The sequence below is a fragment of the Dermacentor albipictus genome, chromosome 7, assembly GCF_038994185.2.
Source record: "Dermacentor albipictus isolate Rhodes 1998 colony chromosome 7, USDA_Dalb.pri_finalv2, whole genome shotgun sequence".
Taxonomy (NCBI): domain Eukaryota; kingdom Metazoa; phylum Arthropoda; class Arachnida; order Ixodida; family Ixodidae; genus Dermacentor; species Dermacentor albipictus.
In genome coordinates this window covers 115997541-116015438 of record NC_091827.1, presented here as the reverse complement: position 1 = coordinate 116015438, position 17898 = coordinate 115997541, and the positions used below count along the sequence as shown (strand labels likewise).

The 17898-nt window shown below is 45.7% G+C and overlaps 1 protein-coding gene across 2 annotated transcripts in view; it reads left to right on the top strand.

Moving 5' to 3' along the window:
- The first annotated feature begins 6408 nt into the window (after nt 1-6408).
- The window catches only part of LOC139048126 (uncharacterized), a 46828-nt gene continuing 35338 nt past the window's right edge, over nt 6409-17898 (top strand). Inside the window, exons 1-3 of one of the 2 annotated variants that reach the window (XM_070522626.1) lie at nt 6409-6550; nt 8387-8466; nt 9412-9952. Coding sequence is in view for 1 of the 2 variants with exons in the window: in XM_070522625.1 (XP_070378726.1) it covers nt 6517-6550 (34 nt within the window). In the remaining variant the exon portion in view is untranslated. The remainder of the gene's footprint in view (nt 6551-8386; nt 8467-9411; nt 9953-17898) is intronic. The other variant, XM_070522625.1, reaches the window with a different exon arrangement.

The window sequence follows — 17898 nt, the reverse complement described above, 5'->3', positions numbered from 1 at the left end:
TTTGTAAACTTGTGGTCAAAGTTTTTTATACTTACTGATTTTCTGAAATCTTTGGAACATGTAGGAGATAATACCCATAAAATAGCAGTTCATAGAATTGCCCTCCATAAATATTTTACGCTAAAATGCAACATACTTTTATAGTATGCCAAGATGTTGTCTATTGAGACTATTCTTCGGTTACGCATGTATTTCAATAGAGAAATCAAAGTCAGCATTGTCTTAGCGTCCCCAAGGGCTTGCCTTGCACGCACACCTTGAGGAGAAGAAAGAGTTTTCTCTTGCCTAAAATTTCGACGCCGAGCAAGTGGATGAATGACATCAGGCTGCCCTTGGCATTCATGGTGAATTAGCGTCTGAATAATTATTTAACAAATAATTCATACCATTCATCAATACTTATGTATGAATTCGACCTATTGAGAAGGCACCTGTGCTCTCGGTCACCGCAGCAGAATGACAATGACCTCGCAGAATTCGTGATCTCTTTATTCACGCGTTCATTTTCGATATTCTCTAGAGCGTGCAGCCCAGAAATATTGGGCGATATGACGGCTGTACGATCCTGATGATACCTGCCTTCACAAAAACCTTAAATTCTTTTTACGACCCCTTGCAGAAACTTCTGTGGCGAAATACGTAGTTTCTGACGTAAAGTATGATAAAATGCGTAGTCTGTGAACTTAAGAGAACAAATTCAATTCAAATTGACTGCCACAGTCTGTCGGCGCTGTAGCTACGTGAATCACTGTCCTAGTAAATAAAAAAAGAAATATGCGCCCAGTGGCCGTTCTTTCTTTCTTTGTCTTTTCTTTTATTCCATAGCTTTCACGCTATGTACTGCAAACAGAAGCGAGTGAATACTTGCTTCTCCGCGCCATTGACAGTGGTACGTACTGTAGAATAACGAGTCATATATTTATGAAACTTATCTTACGTAAGAGGGCTACCTTAGTCGCGACACTGGCGCTGCAACTTATTGAGAATCAGGAAAAACAGGAACACGCTCCCATGAACTGCGCTACACCGCACGGGGCCATCAAGCAAGCAAATGTCACCATAAAAGGGAACATGCTTAGGCAAACTAGCTCAAAGGAGAGTGTGAATAAGCGTGTCCCAATGTCCGATAACGAATGGCGTAAAATATAAGTAGGCCTAGTGAGACCTGGCATGCTGCACCAGGGCGATGCCGAGTAGAAGGCGGCCCTCTTCCGGGAACTGTTCCCCCGCACGGCTCACGCCGTAACCCGAGCGCGGCCTCCTGGCTACGCGTTTGCATAAACAACACCAAATATGGACTAAAGAGAGCTTTAGCAGCAATCGTTCCGGGATAAGATCTCAAATAGCGCGCGAACGTGGGACGGGTGCTAAGGGTCCCCACATCGGGTATGAATCACGTTTCATATTTTGCGCAGAGTATACCTTTAAAATTAGGCCAACATTGCGCTGTTAGCCGAAGGCGTACTCTTCCCCGTAAAGATGCGAGCGATCCGTTCGTTGCAGTGCAATGTTTCCTACTGTAATGCCTCGGGGCGCTGTGAGTTTAAAGACAAGAAAAAATCCGGTAGATAAAAAAACACGTATAGAATGTTGTCACTGGTGCACTATGTAAACATCCGTTATTGTGGTCCCAGTTTTAGGTGACGACGTCTTGCGCATAAATCTGGGCCTCTTGAACAACTCGAGCATTGATCAAAATATTATCGCAAGCGCATCTTTGTGCACCGTGCCCATCGAGTGAGTGTAGCCGGCTATGAAATCGGCGATCTCGTAGTCATCTGCGCTTGTATTATTTATCCAACGTGTCCAGTGCGTTGTAAAGAACGCTTAGAAATAAGGTGCTACGAAGCAATCTTGGAAGCGAATTGAGGATTGTAATACCCAGCATGCGAAATCCTTATTTCTTATGGACCGGCATGACCCAGACGGAATAAGCCTCCATTGTTCCACTGCCTCTTCGAAACGACTGACTAGTATAATGGTAATAGAACAAACATATTTCTAAGTATTCCTAACGACCTCATCGTGATGGTTTCCGTGTGCACAGAACAAGTGCTTTGTCGCCGCAGTGGAAGACTATCTCATGGGCCAAAAAATAAATATAAATGCACACAGCACTATCTATCCACCCTGAAGTTTGCTTGGCCTAGACCGCCTCAATAAGCGGTCACAAACAAGTGCACCGATGCCCCTTAAAGACTATCGAAAATTCTATGCACGGAAATACTAATTCGTTATTGCTCGTGATTCAATATCGGCCGTCTGTTGAGCGCAGACGCGTGGCATTGAACGAGATCTCGCACAAGGGCGACTGCCGCCATCCCATGCGATGCGTTCTGCTCGTGCAAAGGGCGTTGAATTTTATGCCGAGGCATGCGAGAGCGGTACTGAGCCAACGTTAAATAGAACAAGCAAGGGGAAATTCTCCACTGTCGGGTTTTTTTAAGAGTTTGCGGAGGGGCCGATCTTCTGAAACAGGCATGGTTGAACGGAAGACTCGACACGAGGTGTGTCTGTGGGCGATGCACAGAGATACATCGTAATGAGAGGCGCTGCGTGGCTGCTAGGCAAACACACGAATATTAGGCTAGAAAACGAGAACGCCCACAGTGAAAACAAAAACAAGTTTTCTCATTGGAAGATGATGACAGGCTCCTTTTGGAGAAATGAACGCGGACGTGATGCATATTTTTTGCGAATTTCCGTGTTGTATATTCTCTCTCATATAGGCATATTGTTGTACAGTGAGGCGGGAACGCGCCATAGCACAGTATTAAGACTGATGTTTTCATGTGAATATAAACAAACCGCACATACTGAAAAATAGTGGTCGTTTTGGTCTCCCTTGCCGAGGAATTTTTACCGAAGCTTCAAATTTAGGGGCCAATATTTTCCTCGCCTGGGATTGCTGGCTATTTGATGAGGCCGCCAGACTTGTTTACCAGCCGTAATAGCCGCAGTTATCTTTTCTTCCCTTACTTAGATATTACGCCGGGAGACAGCACTTCGCAATTATCCGCACCAAAATTTTCTATGCTGAATGGCAATTAATGATAGAACACAGACCACTCCGTCTTAAAATTTAGGCCTGATGGCTGCACCTTGTCACGCGCGACGTACAAGAAATTACATAAGTCGTAGAATAGGCCCTGCGGACATTCAAAAACATGATTGTTCGCAATATGTGAAAGGCTAAGCTGAGCACACTATCCAGCTCATTTCATTGACTCGCCATTTCTTCCGCGAGTTGGTATGCGCATGACAATTTCCCCATGTGCTGTGCTTAATCTCAAAACCTGTCACCCCCCTCCCACAGACACCGCCTTTTTTTTTTCTTTCTGGAGTACGCAATGTGCTACGACTAGCCGGTGCAGTTTACCTGCATGACACTGACTCAAATATGGCACGGTGCCAAAGCTGGCCGTGCCCTTACCCGCGTTCTAGTTTTCATTTCCCCTCGTGCGCGAGTGCACGTCCAGCGCGTACGAGGTTGAGGTGACCCCGTTGCCGGAGCAACAGCCTTTCCGACATCGCGGGACGCCCGCATAGAGCTGGTTCGTTCGGCGCGGGCCTTGGAAGTCATTTAATTCTGCCTGCGCTGTCCTAACAAAACCATGCACTGTTGTGAAGGGCGTACAGCCGACGTCAGCTAAGTGGGGCCGCAATCGAGAGAGTAGGCATTTCAGAAGAGTGTGATATTTGGAAGGAGCACCAGACGAGAAACCTGCTCACGTTGCACGCAACTTAAGCGGAACCCCCGAAATAGCCGCAACACGGTGAAAGGGCGGCCGGACACAAATAGTTTCATGAAACTGAGAGTGCAGGATATTCCACCGTGAATCATATGTCTGTGTTCTTTAGGCCTAAACACTACACTTTTCGTAAAAAGATTGCAGTAGTTACTAACTTTGGATTACTAATTATTCGCTACGTATATCACTAACATGTCAGTGGCTGCGATTAGCAACTGTAGTGTAACAATTTGCTGAATAGAAAAGAGTAGCAACAAGTATGGTGCTCTTGTACCGACCCCTGGGCCTAGTAACTGTCCGTATCACCATTTTGATTTTCAAAACTTCACTTGTGTTGTTCTCGGGCACGCAATTAGGAACTTCGGCTCATAACAACGTCGCTCCCATTTCAAAGCATAATGCGGTAAAATGAAGAAGCAGAACCACATGTTCATGTTCTTCTCATTATACTAATACATATTTCTACACATCAGAAGCATGAACTGTAGGTTATCTACACACATAACACGTGATTAGAGAGGACGTGCTGCACAACGAAACGAACCGACTCGAACAGGCACGGTCATATCATGAGTAGCAACAAACACGCCAAAGATTCCGGGAGCTCACGTTGGGCCGGCGAGGACCTATACGATTGGATAAATAAAGTTTAGGTTAATAAATTTTGCACTACAGGTAATGTATGCTAATGAAAGAAAGTACTGTTCATTCAATTTTTGCGCCGAGATTACTATCATGCAAGAGAAGAGGAGAAAGTAGCGGTTGCTAACTTACGTAGACTGCAGCACCAAGGCTTTAGCGTTAGTAAATACCTAGGAACAAGTTGGTAAAGGTCTGTGAGATGCATTAACTACTTGCGTTATTAGCGTTTTGCTTGGAATTACAAGCATCCTACTGGCATTTTTTATTAGCGTACGTGTCGATTACGCTCGTGCCTTGCATGCTCCTAATGTTTTGCTACAGCACGTATTCTTGGGAGTCATTCTCTTGCGTTTACGGATTGCAGACAATCATTGTACTCGAAGGCGACCGGTTAATAGCAAAAAACGCTTACGAAAAAAAAAAACATTTTTGAACACGGCCCCCAGTTTCTTTTCTTTTTTGTTTCGTTATGCTGTTGGGAAAGACCACCTATGCCATATAAGGAGGGCTTTACAGAGTATTGAACAAGCCTATTCTATACGTGTCACTCTGCATATATTTATATTATCTCGAATGCAATCTGCCCTAACGAAGAGCTACAGCTTAAAGAGCTTTGGTGACTATAGGCCCGAGGTGCCGAATTCACTGAAAAGTTTTTACGCGTGAGCTGCTTCACAGTGCAGGCGTCAGCCAAGCGTGATCTTAGGCATTTTCGGGAAAGCATGCCCGGACCTAGCGAAAACTGTTTGCGAACGAAAATGTCTGTGAATTCGATCCTGTAACTTTAACTTTCAAATCCGTGTGCTTGGCTTCGTGTAGAAGTGCGCCGACTTCGGCCCGGCACAGAAAGATGGACCAAGTGAAGGACGTCACATGAAAAGTGCTGTTAGTCTTCATTTAAACTCATCTTGGCCCACACCACAAAAAGTTCAAAAAACGTTCTTCCGTTAAAGTTGTTCTTAAGAAGAAGCTTTTAGCTCGCGTGCTCCTATCTGAATACACGTGAAAAGATGAATTCGTTTTTCTCGGCAACCACAGCACCAAACTTGACAAGGTTTGTTGCATTTAAAAGAAAAAAACTTAAAATCGGGTGACTGTTGGTTTCGAATTTTTGATATAGGTCGTCAATTTAAAAAAGAACTGCCAGAAATCGAAAATTTTCAAATAACAACACTGTCATGCTTGCAACTCTAACTGAGCAACGGAGATTGACGATACAATTCCGTGAAGTGCATCTAATAGTACAACTAAAGCGGACAAAACTCATATGTTACTCATGAATCTCAAAAATTTTTCTAATATGGAAATGCAACTTTTGCAGAACCCTTGTAAACAATGTAACAAATTCATGTAAGATATCAAATGACGTATGATCTAATTAATACCGTTTACAGAGCCGCGATATCTGTTTTTTACGCAGAGTATGAATCTGCAAAGACCTTTGTTCTATTTTGCGAAACTTCGAATTTTAGAAAATCTTTTTAGTGAAATTCTGAACCTAAATCGAAATTCCGCTAGCAACAGTCCATATAATTTAAGTTCCTCAAATGCAGCAAATTTCATTAATATCGGTCTAGGGGTTATCGCGGAAAAAACGTGTTTGCGTTTTACATGTATTTCAATAGGCCGCGTCTGAGTTGGGCCCGAGCTAAAGCTTCCTTGTAAAATGTCTATCAGAAGTGATGTCGGTGTTATCATTAGCGAAGACGTCCGTCCGATGGGAAATAGTTTTTACCAACGAAAAGCTATGGGAATTCGGCACGTTTTCTTGGCAGCCGTGCCTTCCAACTTATAAGCAGTTCACGGCAGCAGCATGCCGCAGCAGCGCTGCACGGATATTGAAAAAAAGAGCGCGCGCTCGCCGATAGTGATCTGACAAGGACGACTAGACGAAAAGGTAAAGAGCGAAAGTCGTCCGACCGTGAATCACTGGAGCCTTCACCGCCGACCACGAGGACGCGCGGCCCTATAAGAGCTGCCACGCCACGGACAGAGCGTAAACAGAAAAGTAAGCGTTCGCATGTGTCGAAACCCACGTGGCGCATAGTTATCGGAATCTTCAGCTTTTTTTATCTCTTCTTCTAGGGATCGACTGAGCAGGTCCTACATTTTGAGCGGAAGAATGCAGAAGTTTCAGAACGTCGTTTCCGTCTTAGGTGAGAACACGTTTATTGGTGCACCTCAAGACACTACTTGAGTGGCCTCTTGTTCTTGCAAAAGTGACCGGCCATCTGGCGGCCGCCTTCTTAGGTACCTGCTCTCATTAGGAGTTATAGAGTAATGACTTTGTTTTAATACGGTCCGATGTTTGTAGCTACCTAAAGGTCGCACATAATGCCATTTCTTCAGCATCCCGAATATTTTTATATGGTAGCGAGTGTTCTTCCGAGTGATATTTCCGCAACGTAGTGAAGCTTCCTACGGAGCTCATGAATGCACGCTACCATACCATGAATATGTGCAAAGTAAGGAGAAAGCATTTCGCTCTTGAAAATGTTGAGCGTGAGGCTCGTATTTGCGCTGTAGTTTGTATTATAGTGTTCCTGCCTAAGCCCCCCTCTCTCTTTCACTTCTGAAAGATGCAGGCTCCGCATATGTACGGTGCCCACACAATGAAACGCGACAGGGAGCATTTAGTAGAACCCTGCATGTGTGCAAAATACTCGAGAGTATCATATCATATTGCTAGCAATAGGGTCACCAAAGGTGACCCAGACTCCTATTTAAGTGTATGAGCCAAAATTATGTCGTTGTGACAAGAACCGCAGCCGGGGAAAGCTAATGTATGCTCAATAGTAGCCCTAAATTGATGTATTTCAATCCGTGAGCAATCTACATAGATATATAGCTAAATTTGTAGTACAAAATTTGTAAGATATGGTATAACATCACAACGAACTTCCTAGAACAATGTGTCATAACGTCAAACGCTAGTCAGTTATTATGACAAGCGACGACAGCCGCCTAACATGAAATTTTTTGACGAATGAAAATACTCTTTTAAAGACTAATAAATAACTCCTGTGTTGCACTTATGTCTTCACTGCATATGGTACCATCCAAAGCGAGGTATATGAACCTCGTGAAAGATCCTCCCGAACAGCTTATATTTGTTAGTCTGGTTTGTTTTATGATTGGTAACGGCCACAGTTGATATGATTTTTGTACAACATATTAATCCTAAATAAATACCGCAACCACGAACTCTCCTCGGCCTACCCAACATTTATTTAGGCAATTAATGCATTTAGCGATTTTCATTTTGCTCAAATTCACGTTAGCGGCATTTATCGTACTAATGCAATCGCCCTAACATACTTCATTTTAAATTCGGCCTCAGAAGCTTGCGTTACCAACAAACTGTCGAATGCCGTCACTGGGAAAGACGCCTAGAAAAGCAATGAAAAATGCGGCATTATCATAGTCACTTGCATTCAGGAGTCGCCCTTTTATCTTCGCCTGCCACACTTCGCGCCCAGCCTTGTTGCGGGATCTTTTGGCATCAGTCCTAATTTTCTCTAAATTACGCCACTCAACTAATTTTACAGTGGTCGTTGTAGATCATCTTTGTTATAAATACGTTCGAAAGGTTAGCGCATCTGCACTGTTATGCGATAGGGCTGAGTATCTGGTCATATAAGAGCTAATTTCCTAATGCCAGATTCGTATCCTATGTTTCAATCCTCCTTTCATAAGCTTTTATCCCAGCGGCTACATTATGAAGGCAAATGACACTGCGATTTCTCTCGCCTTTCTCTATCAAACTTCGTGGATTGGCAGAACCTTTTACATTATTGGAGCAGCACATTTTGTCAAATACGAAAGTTGAAGTCGAGGTCATTCTATAGCCTGTAGGTTTTAATAGAGCAGCAAGTAGAAGGTAAAACCTGAGTGTACTGTTTCCGTCGTGCGTCCTGTTCACGATGTCGCCGCTGGGCACAACTCCTAGGCAGGTATTTATTTTACGCACTAACACTAGAATTCCTTTTCAGAGCGAAATTCAGTCAGTGACTTCCGGCTGCATGTAGTACTACTGAAGGCGACCGGGTAATGGCGCAGGGAACTGATGAAGGTATAGGTTTCCCTAATTCAGTCTCTGATCATGAGATTTGTTCTTATTGTATGGCATTAAAGGCAAGGAAACCTGCATAACCCCGTTGCCTCTTGGAATCTAACTACTGGCGCTGCGGAAATGTGCAGTTGAGGGCCAGATGCAAAATTGATTGAGCTACCAGCAATGTTTTTTATTGCCCAGAAATACTGCCACTGAAGTTCGTTGAAAGTGTTATGCATTGCACTAACACCGAATAGCACTTAGGATTAAGCTCGTTTATACAGAACAGTCGCAAAAATGTCAACCCAGAGCAAGAGAAAACACGCGTGCTATAGCAGAGACCATTCAAGGACCAAATCAGATGTACTAGCAACAGTCCATAGTCAACCAGAACAATATTTACAATATGCTATATAAGGTATAAGTTACATGTGCCTTTTGGTTGGTCGTCTAATTAGTTGTAGTAACGGCACAACAACACAGACACAGCAGTCACGTTTGACAACACAAAGTTCTGTATACAGCAATAGCACTGTGCGTTTTCCCGTGTTCGTGTTTTCGCGCCGGCGCTACAAGTTAAAAGAGCCGCTCTAGTTTGTCCATGCTCATCTCAGTAGAATAGGCTCTCTTTGTGTGTGTCTGCTGTGGTGGTTCAAAACGCCCACTGCACATGATAAGTTCACCAGTTTCTTTTCGGAATGCGGCTCACTTATAGCGTGGTGGCTCAGCCTGTCTTCCTAAAATGTGAGCCAACGCTCCGGCTTGGCAATTTATTCGTAATTTTCCCCCACGATGCGGAGGTTATGTGCACGTGAAACAATTTCTGCTTGGCATGATAGCGTGTCCACTGTGCAAGACGGTTGCTCTCCCATAGTTTGTCGAGCTGCAGAAATCACGGAAGTTCCTTGCCTTTTGGTAAAGGCCAGTTCGGTACAGAACATAATTAGATTTTGGGGCTGTCAGGAGTGACAAGCGTGGACAAGGAAAGAAGACGAGGAAGAAAGAGCGGAGCGAGCGCGTGGAGTCGCCATCTTGGAGAAGGGGCACGCGCAGAGAAGGACGTGGTGACCGGGCGCAGCGTTCCAAGAGAAGACGGCCGGAGATCGCCTGTCTGGGTCCTGCCCCAGATCTTAGGCGACACATCGACGTCCCGCCCGAGTACCAGGCTCGGCGAGCAGATGTCCGACGTCCCTGGAACCACCGCTGGCCCGGACCTACCTGCTAAGACACGTCAGCGTTGTTGCCGCTGAACGTAGACGCGCGGAGGCTGGCTACAGCCAGTCACCATCCCGTCCGGAGAACCAAGCTGGGCCGGCGCGCACCGGGAGCGCCAGCCGGCACGAGCCCCCGCTCTGCCGGAGCGCGACAGCCCCTCAGGGACCGTGCCGTCGTCACGTCGGCTGGGGCATCGGTGACGCCGGACACTAACAACGACGGACGACGACCAGATCGCATCGACAGACCACAGACCGGGGGACGCCGATACTCGCGTCGAACAGTACCGGTACTGTAAGCGCTCCTACTACAGTGAATAGACAAACGCCGCACAGACGTTTGTAAACGCGGTAGTGTGCGCGGTAAGCTTACTAAGGGAGGACGCATGCCGTGAGCGATAAGTCGAATGTTACCGTGTGTTCCTGTTGCTAAAATAGCCTATTGAATTAATGTTACGTGTGTGCTGCATCTGGCGTTCGTGTGTTCCTTCCGCTCGCTCAAGCAAGCGTACCAGGCGTTAACATACGCGTGACACCTTCTTTCTTTTTTTCCTAGGGATATCCTAGGCAATATGACAAGCGAATAAATTTTTTCTTGATAATGATTTCCTTTCTTTCTTATATATATAAACAAGAAAAAACCTTCAAAACCCGACTTTATCGTCTTGGAGGTGACTTCATGCTTTCTGTTCTGTTCTTTAGTGCCCTGACTCTTCAGCACACACACAAGAAAGTGTGATGAGCCATTAAGAAGTTATACTTGCACTTAACCTTGTGCTTCATTCAATGCGCTTTTATTGCTGAAATGAGACCATTTCGTCTTTCTCTGCTTGCCTACTTGAATGTATTAGTTTTTTATGTTTTTCTATTCACCTGCATTTCAATTATCTAAAGATTTACCAATCATTTTTACTGCCCCCGGTATACTTTACGTTTGCTTCAAGTTGTTTTAAATATCGAAGTATACACATTTCCCACATTTCTGCCACATAATTCATGGCCAATTCCTCCAGGTTGGCAATTTCCCCTGACAAATAAGGTCCTATTCCACTTAACTTATAGTATAATTTATAGATGCGGCTTTTATCATGCCCCGCGGTTTGCTCTTTGAAATCTTTCTGGCACAGTTCATAGAGATAAATCCCTTGCGCTTCCTTCCAGTTCTGAAATGTCAGTTCATACATGAAACAAAGTACACAAATTGACGACCTACGAGATTATGGCACTGTACTTTCAAGCTCTACATATATCAACGTGACACGTGGCCCTGGGTGTGTGAAAATCAAGATGTCTGTATCATAGAGGAGAGCCTGAGGCAAATAATATGCCAACGTTGACTCCTGAATTCCATTCCAGAAACCACGCACCACATGTGTGTCGTGCCAAAACACACTTAGCCTAAGGAAATATCGCGTCTGAAAGGTCAGCATTCATCTAACACAATTCAAAGCGCCGGCCCACGAATAAGTATGTAAAAATAAAATGTAACGCGGTTCAATTAGAAGCCGGAAGGACAAACATGCAAGTTGGTTGGTAAAGCGTCAGGCACCGAGTGCGTGAGCTCCATTCTCGAACGAGGCGTTGATGATGCGCTAGCAATTCCCCACCCGTATAAACAAGTGCCATCCTGGTGACTCAAGCGGAGGAGAGGATGACCGGATCGTAGTACGTTTGGAGTCGTTATACACGCACCATCTCGCATCTCCGGCGCTTTAAATGAGTGGACGGCGTGAGCGGCTCGACTAGGCAGTTGACAGGGGACGTCTGCTGCATGACACCGTAGAGACCGTCGTACTTCAAGAGGAGTTTAAAGGAAAGACCAGGGGAGGTCGAAGGTATCCAGGGCCAGTCTAAAGAATCCGGCGTGTCATTAAACTTCTCAGTCTTGCGTTTAGTCTGCTGGGTATAAGCACAAGTGGTGCGATGGACAGTACGCCATGCAATAAGGAGTGCGTTAACTGCATCGGAAAGGAAGACACGCCCTCTGCCACTTAGAAGTTCTCGGGCCACACCATGGTGAGGCACGAAGTGTTGGACGAGGGAAGACGCAACGTTGCGGGCTGTGGCGTTTGGTAGGGCAGCTGTTTCCACATAAAAAGTCGGGTGATCCCCGGCAAGAACAATCCAGCGTTTCCCACCTTGTGAGCGCTGTGGAGGGCCATAGAGATCGATGCCGACGGTGTGGAATGGCCGAGAGGGGCGCGGAAGCGGCTGCAAGGATGGCGAGCAGGAGACTTCCGGCGTTGGCATGCTAAACATGAGCGGATGTACTTCTGGAGAAAAGTGTACATTACGGGCAAATAAAAGTGCAAGCATATCGCGGAGTAAGTTTTCAAGAGGAGAGTGTGTGCTTACTGGTGTCCGCATGGAAAGCATAGAATAGATCTGCACAGTGGTGGCCAGGTACGATGAGCAAAAAAAAAAAGTATGGGCTTTGGCGTGCCAAAACCACGATATCATTATGGAACACACTGAATTGGGCGCTCGGGAAATTTGGACAACCTGTGGTTCTTTATTTAAAGTGCACCTAAATCTAAGTACAACAGTGTTTCCGCATTTCGACCCCATCGAAATGCGGCCGCAGTGGAAGGGATTCGATGCCGCGACCTCGTGCTTAGCAGCCCAACAGCATCGCCACGGTGGGTATGCTACAACGAACAACCACTTGCGAGCCTTAGAAGGATGGTTGCGACGGTAGAGCAGTCCATACCGTACAGCAAAATGGGAAGCTTGACGGTGGAAAGCACGCGAAGGGCGAGTTGCCGAGGAGTCCGAAAGGGAGTCCGAAAAAGCAGCAATGCACGAATCATCGCACGGCTCACCAGCCATATATACGAGTGCTGGTGACGAAAATATCGAATCCATGGCGGAAAGGCATGTCGTGTCACTTGATGTGAGCAGGCGAGAGAGAGCCTCTGCGTTGGGGGGCATACGGCCAGTCCGATAGACAACGCGCATGTTGAAGTCCTATAAGCGGAGGGCCCAGCGCGCAAAGTACCTCATGGGTCTTTTAATGTAGACAGCCAACATAGGAGGGGATGGTAAGTAATGACATCGAATGGACGGCCGTAAAAGTATGGTGTATATTTTCTAGGGGCCCAAATGATAGCTAAACACAACTTTTCTGCGACAGAGTAATTCAGTTCACCATTGGTTGGTGTCCTGCTCCCATAGGCTACTATGTATTCGCCGTATGCACTTTTGCGCTGATCGAGCACAGCGCAGCGCCATGTGTTCACACGGAGGCCCCGCTGGCCTCCGTGTGAACTTCTGTGGGAACTATGGGGTCGACATGACGCAGTATGGGTGGCGATGTGAGCAGATGGCCCAATGTTGTAAACGTGCCATCGCAAGTTGGGGAACCTCTAGGAAGGGCACTGTCGTCGCTTTACAGGAGTTGGATCAACGGAGCAATGTGAGTAACAAAATTGCCGATGAAACTACGAAAGTATAAGCAGATCCCGATTAAGCTTCCGAGTTCTTGTAGGCACATGGGTTTCGGGATATAGGTGACGGCGCGACGTTTCCAAGCGTAGGGTAATTGCCCTCTTTCGAAACCAGGTGTCCGAGTGTCGTTAATTATTTGGCCCCGAATCACCATTTCTTCATATTTAGTTGAAAGCCTGCGTTAAGTATTGCAAGACCTGCTCGACAAGGCGCAAATGAGTGGGGAAATCAGGAGAAAAGACAAACACGTCACCAAGATATCAAAAGCAGCTCTGTCACTTTAGCGCACGGATTGTCCATCCTCCGTTCAAAAGCAGCAGGGGCGCTGCAAAGGCCAAATAGCAAAACGATAAACTCACAATAGCCATCTGGTGTTAGGAAACCTGTTTCGGGGTTATAGGCCAGAGACATGGGCATTTGCCAACAGCGAGAACCTAAGCTGAGTGAGAAAAAGTGCTCCGCGCCTTGCAAACATCCAGAACATCTTTAATGCGCAGCAAACGATACACGTGTATTCGCATTATCTTGTTAAGAAGACGGTAGTCCATGCAATATGGGATGGATGCATCTTTATTTTTATAGGGACTACATCGGATGCCCAGTGATTGTTAGGAGGTTGAACTCCGCGCTGAAGCATATCGCTGACTTGGTCTTCAATAACACGGCGCTCCGTGCCTGGTACGCGATAAGGTCGCTGGCACAGTGGAGCATGGATGTCCATATCGATCTCACGATAGACCGTCGTTATGCAACCCAAATTCACTTGTTGACAGTCGAACGTCGATGAGTACTTGCGAAGCAGGTTGTGGGTCTTAATACGTTGAATAGGCCTCAGTAGGGTACATAGAGCTGTCGAAGACTTCCAGCGTATACAGGGAGCAAGTAGGGCAACAAGCCAGTGAGCAGATCTCAATACAGGTGCCACCAAGATGTGCGCTGAAGATAGTCACCGAGTCAATGGGCACAAGACGTTCAAGGCACTCACCGCAACGCAATGTGCGGGGAGACGCATAATCGTTGGACACGAGCATATGAGCGAAGCCTTCGTTGGCAGTCATGACAGCGAAGGGAAGTGAACATTGTCAATGAACAAAAATAGGGGACGGTGTAAAAAGGCAACGGCATCTGTTGCAGATTTGAAAAAAGTAGCGCTACAAACACGCGGACAAAAAGAAGAAAATGTACGGCGGACAGGTTGCAGTTGGACCAGGCGGGCGCAATCACCGAAGCGTGCGAAGGTATTGTAGTGTCATCCGTAACGAACAGTTTTTCGACGGAATAGTCGGGATCATTTACTTGTTCCTCAGAAAATGGCGAAAAGTTGGACTTCGGTGCCAGAACAGTCAATAACGGCTTTGTGATCCGAAAGGAAGTCCCACCGCAAGATCACGTCGTCTGAACGTATAGACAGAACAACACACTCGGCTTTGTACGTGAGTACTGGAATGGTGATGCAGGTAGTGCAAGCCGCAACAAGGGTAATCTGCTGCGCACTTGCTGTACAGAGCGACAGTGCGGACAAGGGTGTCATTACTTTCATGAGCAAGCGTAAAACTTTCGAAAACTTTTTGCTAGGCGAATTGTTGCATAGCTATGTTTTAGAAAGAGTTGCACCGAAGAAAAAATAACAAAGGAAGAAGATGATGTAGATGAAAAGAGCGCTATTAGCTGGGTTTATTTGTGTCAAGTCTGCATATAAGGCAGTGTTCACACGTAACAAAAAAATAAAAAGGAAAGGGGAACATGGGGTAAAGGGCAAATGAACCCTGCCTCATGTCAACACAAGCTGCGCAGAAAATTGCTTTCAGTGTGATATAAGCCTTAGCAAAACAAAAGTTTTCTTTGTTAATTACAGAAATGGCGGCCCCTGGGTCGACAAGTGCAAGTGCAACAATTCCGTCTATAAATGCTTCGACAACGCTCGTCGGAGAAGAGCGAGGCCTTTTGCTGTTCAGCAAGGATGTATTTCCTACATCGGGAACTGCGGCAACTAGTTGTGCCGTTTGGTAGGAGTGGGAAGTTAGGGAAACCAAACGGCGCTGCTGAGATGGCGAGTGGCGATGATGGGGAGAGGCGATGCGGCGCGGGTCGATGGGGAGTGGAGAAATCGCAGGTGATTGGGGAGGCGACGAGAAGAACTGAACTGGAGGGGCGTAGTAGTGTGCATGGGTTGGTGAGCTCGGCAAAGCTACGAGCGACGTCTACGGAAGCGTGCCACGTGACCAGGGATGCCACAATAGAAACATATCGGGCGATTGTCGGGTGCGCCCGTGGTCCAATGTTGGCTTGTAACGTAGTCGACGTGGTGGTAGAGTGGACGGCATGGGTGGCGAGAATGTCGGCGACAGAGTCCGTGGTACAGATTCGGCGTAGGAGATAGGTGCAGGCGCTGGCGGCGGAGCTCGCGAGGACGGGAGAGCCTTAGGTGTTTGCTCCTGTATCACATCTCGCAGGACTGGAGTCAACGATGGCCTAGGGCTTGGAATGGCAGTGAGCAAACTCCTGCATTTGCACTTTTTCAGGTTGCGCTCACTGAAGATCGCGAAAAACTCGTGGATAACTGTTATCCATGCCAGAGTGGTCAATACTTTATTGGAGGTTGAAGGAGTACGTGGATGTCAAGAAGTGAACAACGACCAAGCTCACTTATTCCTGTGACACCCGCCCAAACATTTAATTGCAATATATTATTGGATTTTGACAGACGACCTGCACGTGACATGGCGGAAGCTAATCATATCACAAAAGCTGAAAATTCTTAGCTGCATTATTATTACTTACAGCACGCAGGTGTACCGACTCGCCCAGCTAGCTAGCGTACTAATGTTAGCGGCGCTTGCTTTTTATTATAGTAACAAAAACAATATATGTTCTTAGAGTAACGTTCTTAAAATATTCGGTATCGCTTACATATCTGATTTGCTGCTATAGGTGCTTGAACGTCACCGCATTTACGGATGTACCATTTTGTTGAAAATACGTACGAATGTCTCCGTTTATTACTCAAGGGGAAGCTTTAGCTCGGGCCCAGCTCCGATGCAGCCTATTCAAATACACGTAAAACAAAAAAGGCTTTTCTTACATAATACACCCACCGATTTTAATAATATGTGTAGCATTCAGAGAAAATTAAGTTCTAGTGACTGTTGGAAGCGGAATTTCGATTTAGGGCCTGATTTTTTTCGAAAGAATTTCAAAGAATTCGCATGTTCTAAAAAATTGACGCACGATGGTTATAACTTAATAGCTTTGCAACAAGAGGAGATATCGCGGTCCTGTAAACGGCATCCATTAGATCGGTCAAAACGGACAAATTCGGTATGCCTAATTATATCTTACGTTAATATATTACATCGTATACAAGGGTTCGCAAAAAGCTGTATTTCCACACTACTAATTTTTTTAAGATTCATGTGTAAGACTGAAATTTTGTCCGCTTCAGACCTACTATTAGATGCAATTCACGTAATTGTGATATCGTTCTTCCTTGCTCAGTTGCAGAGTTGTAAACTTGATAGTATCGTTTTCTGAAAATTTTTGATTTCTGGCAATTATTAATTAAAAATTTACAATGTAAACAGAAAATTCGAAACCAACCGTCACTATATTTTAAGTTTTTCATTTAAATGCAACAAATTTCGTCAAACTCGGTGCAGTGGTTCTCGAGAAAAACAATTCTGCTTTTACATGTTTTTAGATAGGAGCCTCCGAGCTAAAGCTTCCCCTTAATAGGTGCGTGTAGAGCGTCAATATTTTTCCGCCTTCAATATCTGGCTTGCCTGGGGACACGAATGAAAAATGCAGTTTCTCGTATTAAAGATATGGCCGATCCATGAGGAGAAAGCTCATCGGCAAGTGCATTCCGCGAAACTTCGCGCTGCCTTCAGAGCACAGTAGTTAGAATACGTGAAGAGCGGCTTGTAATAGAAGTATACGTTCGCGTGCTGTAATGTGCTAGGTGGAATCTTGTGCAAACGAGCGGGAGATTCTGTCACCTGTAGCACAACTCGGCGGTAAACATTGTAAGCTTAGTGGGCTCGCTATTCAAGCAAGAGAGACGTTTACAAGTGTTTTATGCATTCTATAGGTTAGAGGACAAAATCTTGGGGCAGAATGTGCGTAAATTGCACAAGACGCGACCTTCAAAACGTCCAAATGAAGAAAATAAGGCGGGAAAGGCCTCGAACATTTTTAAAGCAGTGGTTAACATGACAAATGCAGAAGCAGTTACTCAAGCACCACGGTGGCATAGAGGTAGAACGTCTATTGTCACGTTGCGGTCCCAGGTTCAATTCCTCATCGCGCCAATACTTTTTTTGGCGACACATTCTTTGACGTGGCGAAACCTTACATGTGATAACGCCAAAGCAGCAAGCAGCGAACCCTTACTACCGATCGACATCCAGATATATCACATCGTCGGGTCATGCGTGTTCGCGGAGAGAGAGAGAGAGAGAGAGAGAGAGAGGAAAAGCAGAAGTGAAAGACAGTGACGTGAATGAGGACTCAGCGTGGTATGCCATCGAACACGGGGGGAAGGAAAAAGGAGAGGGAACGTTTAGGAGAGGAAGAGAAAGTCTAATCTTGTTATCGGCGACGTAATAACTGTTCTGTCCTATATCACAGATGCGTATACAGCGTGTCCCAGCTAAATTTTGCAAGAGTTTAAAAATATACGAACGCCACGTAACTGGAAAGAATTAAGGTAACCTTGCTTGCGATTGCTTGGAGATACTCGTATTTTTTTGCTTCCTCCTAACTAGATCATAAATAATCAAATTCTCAAATC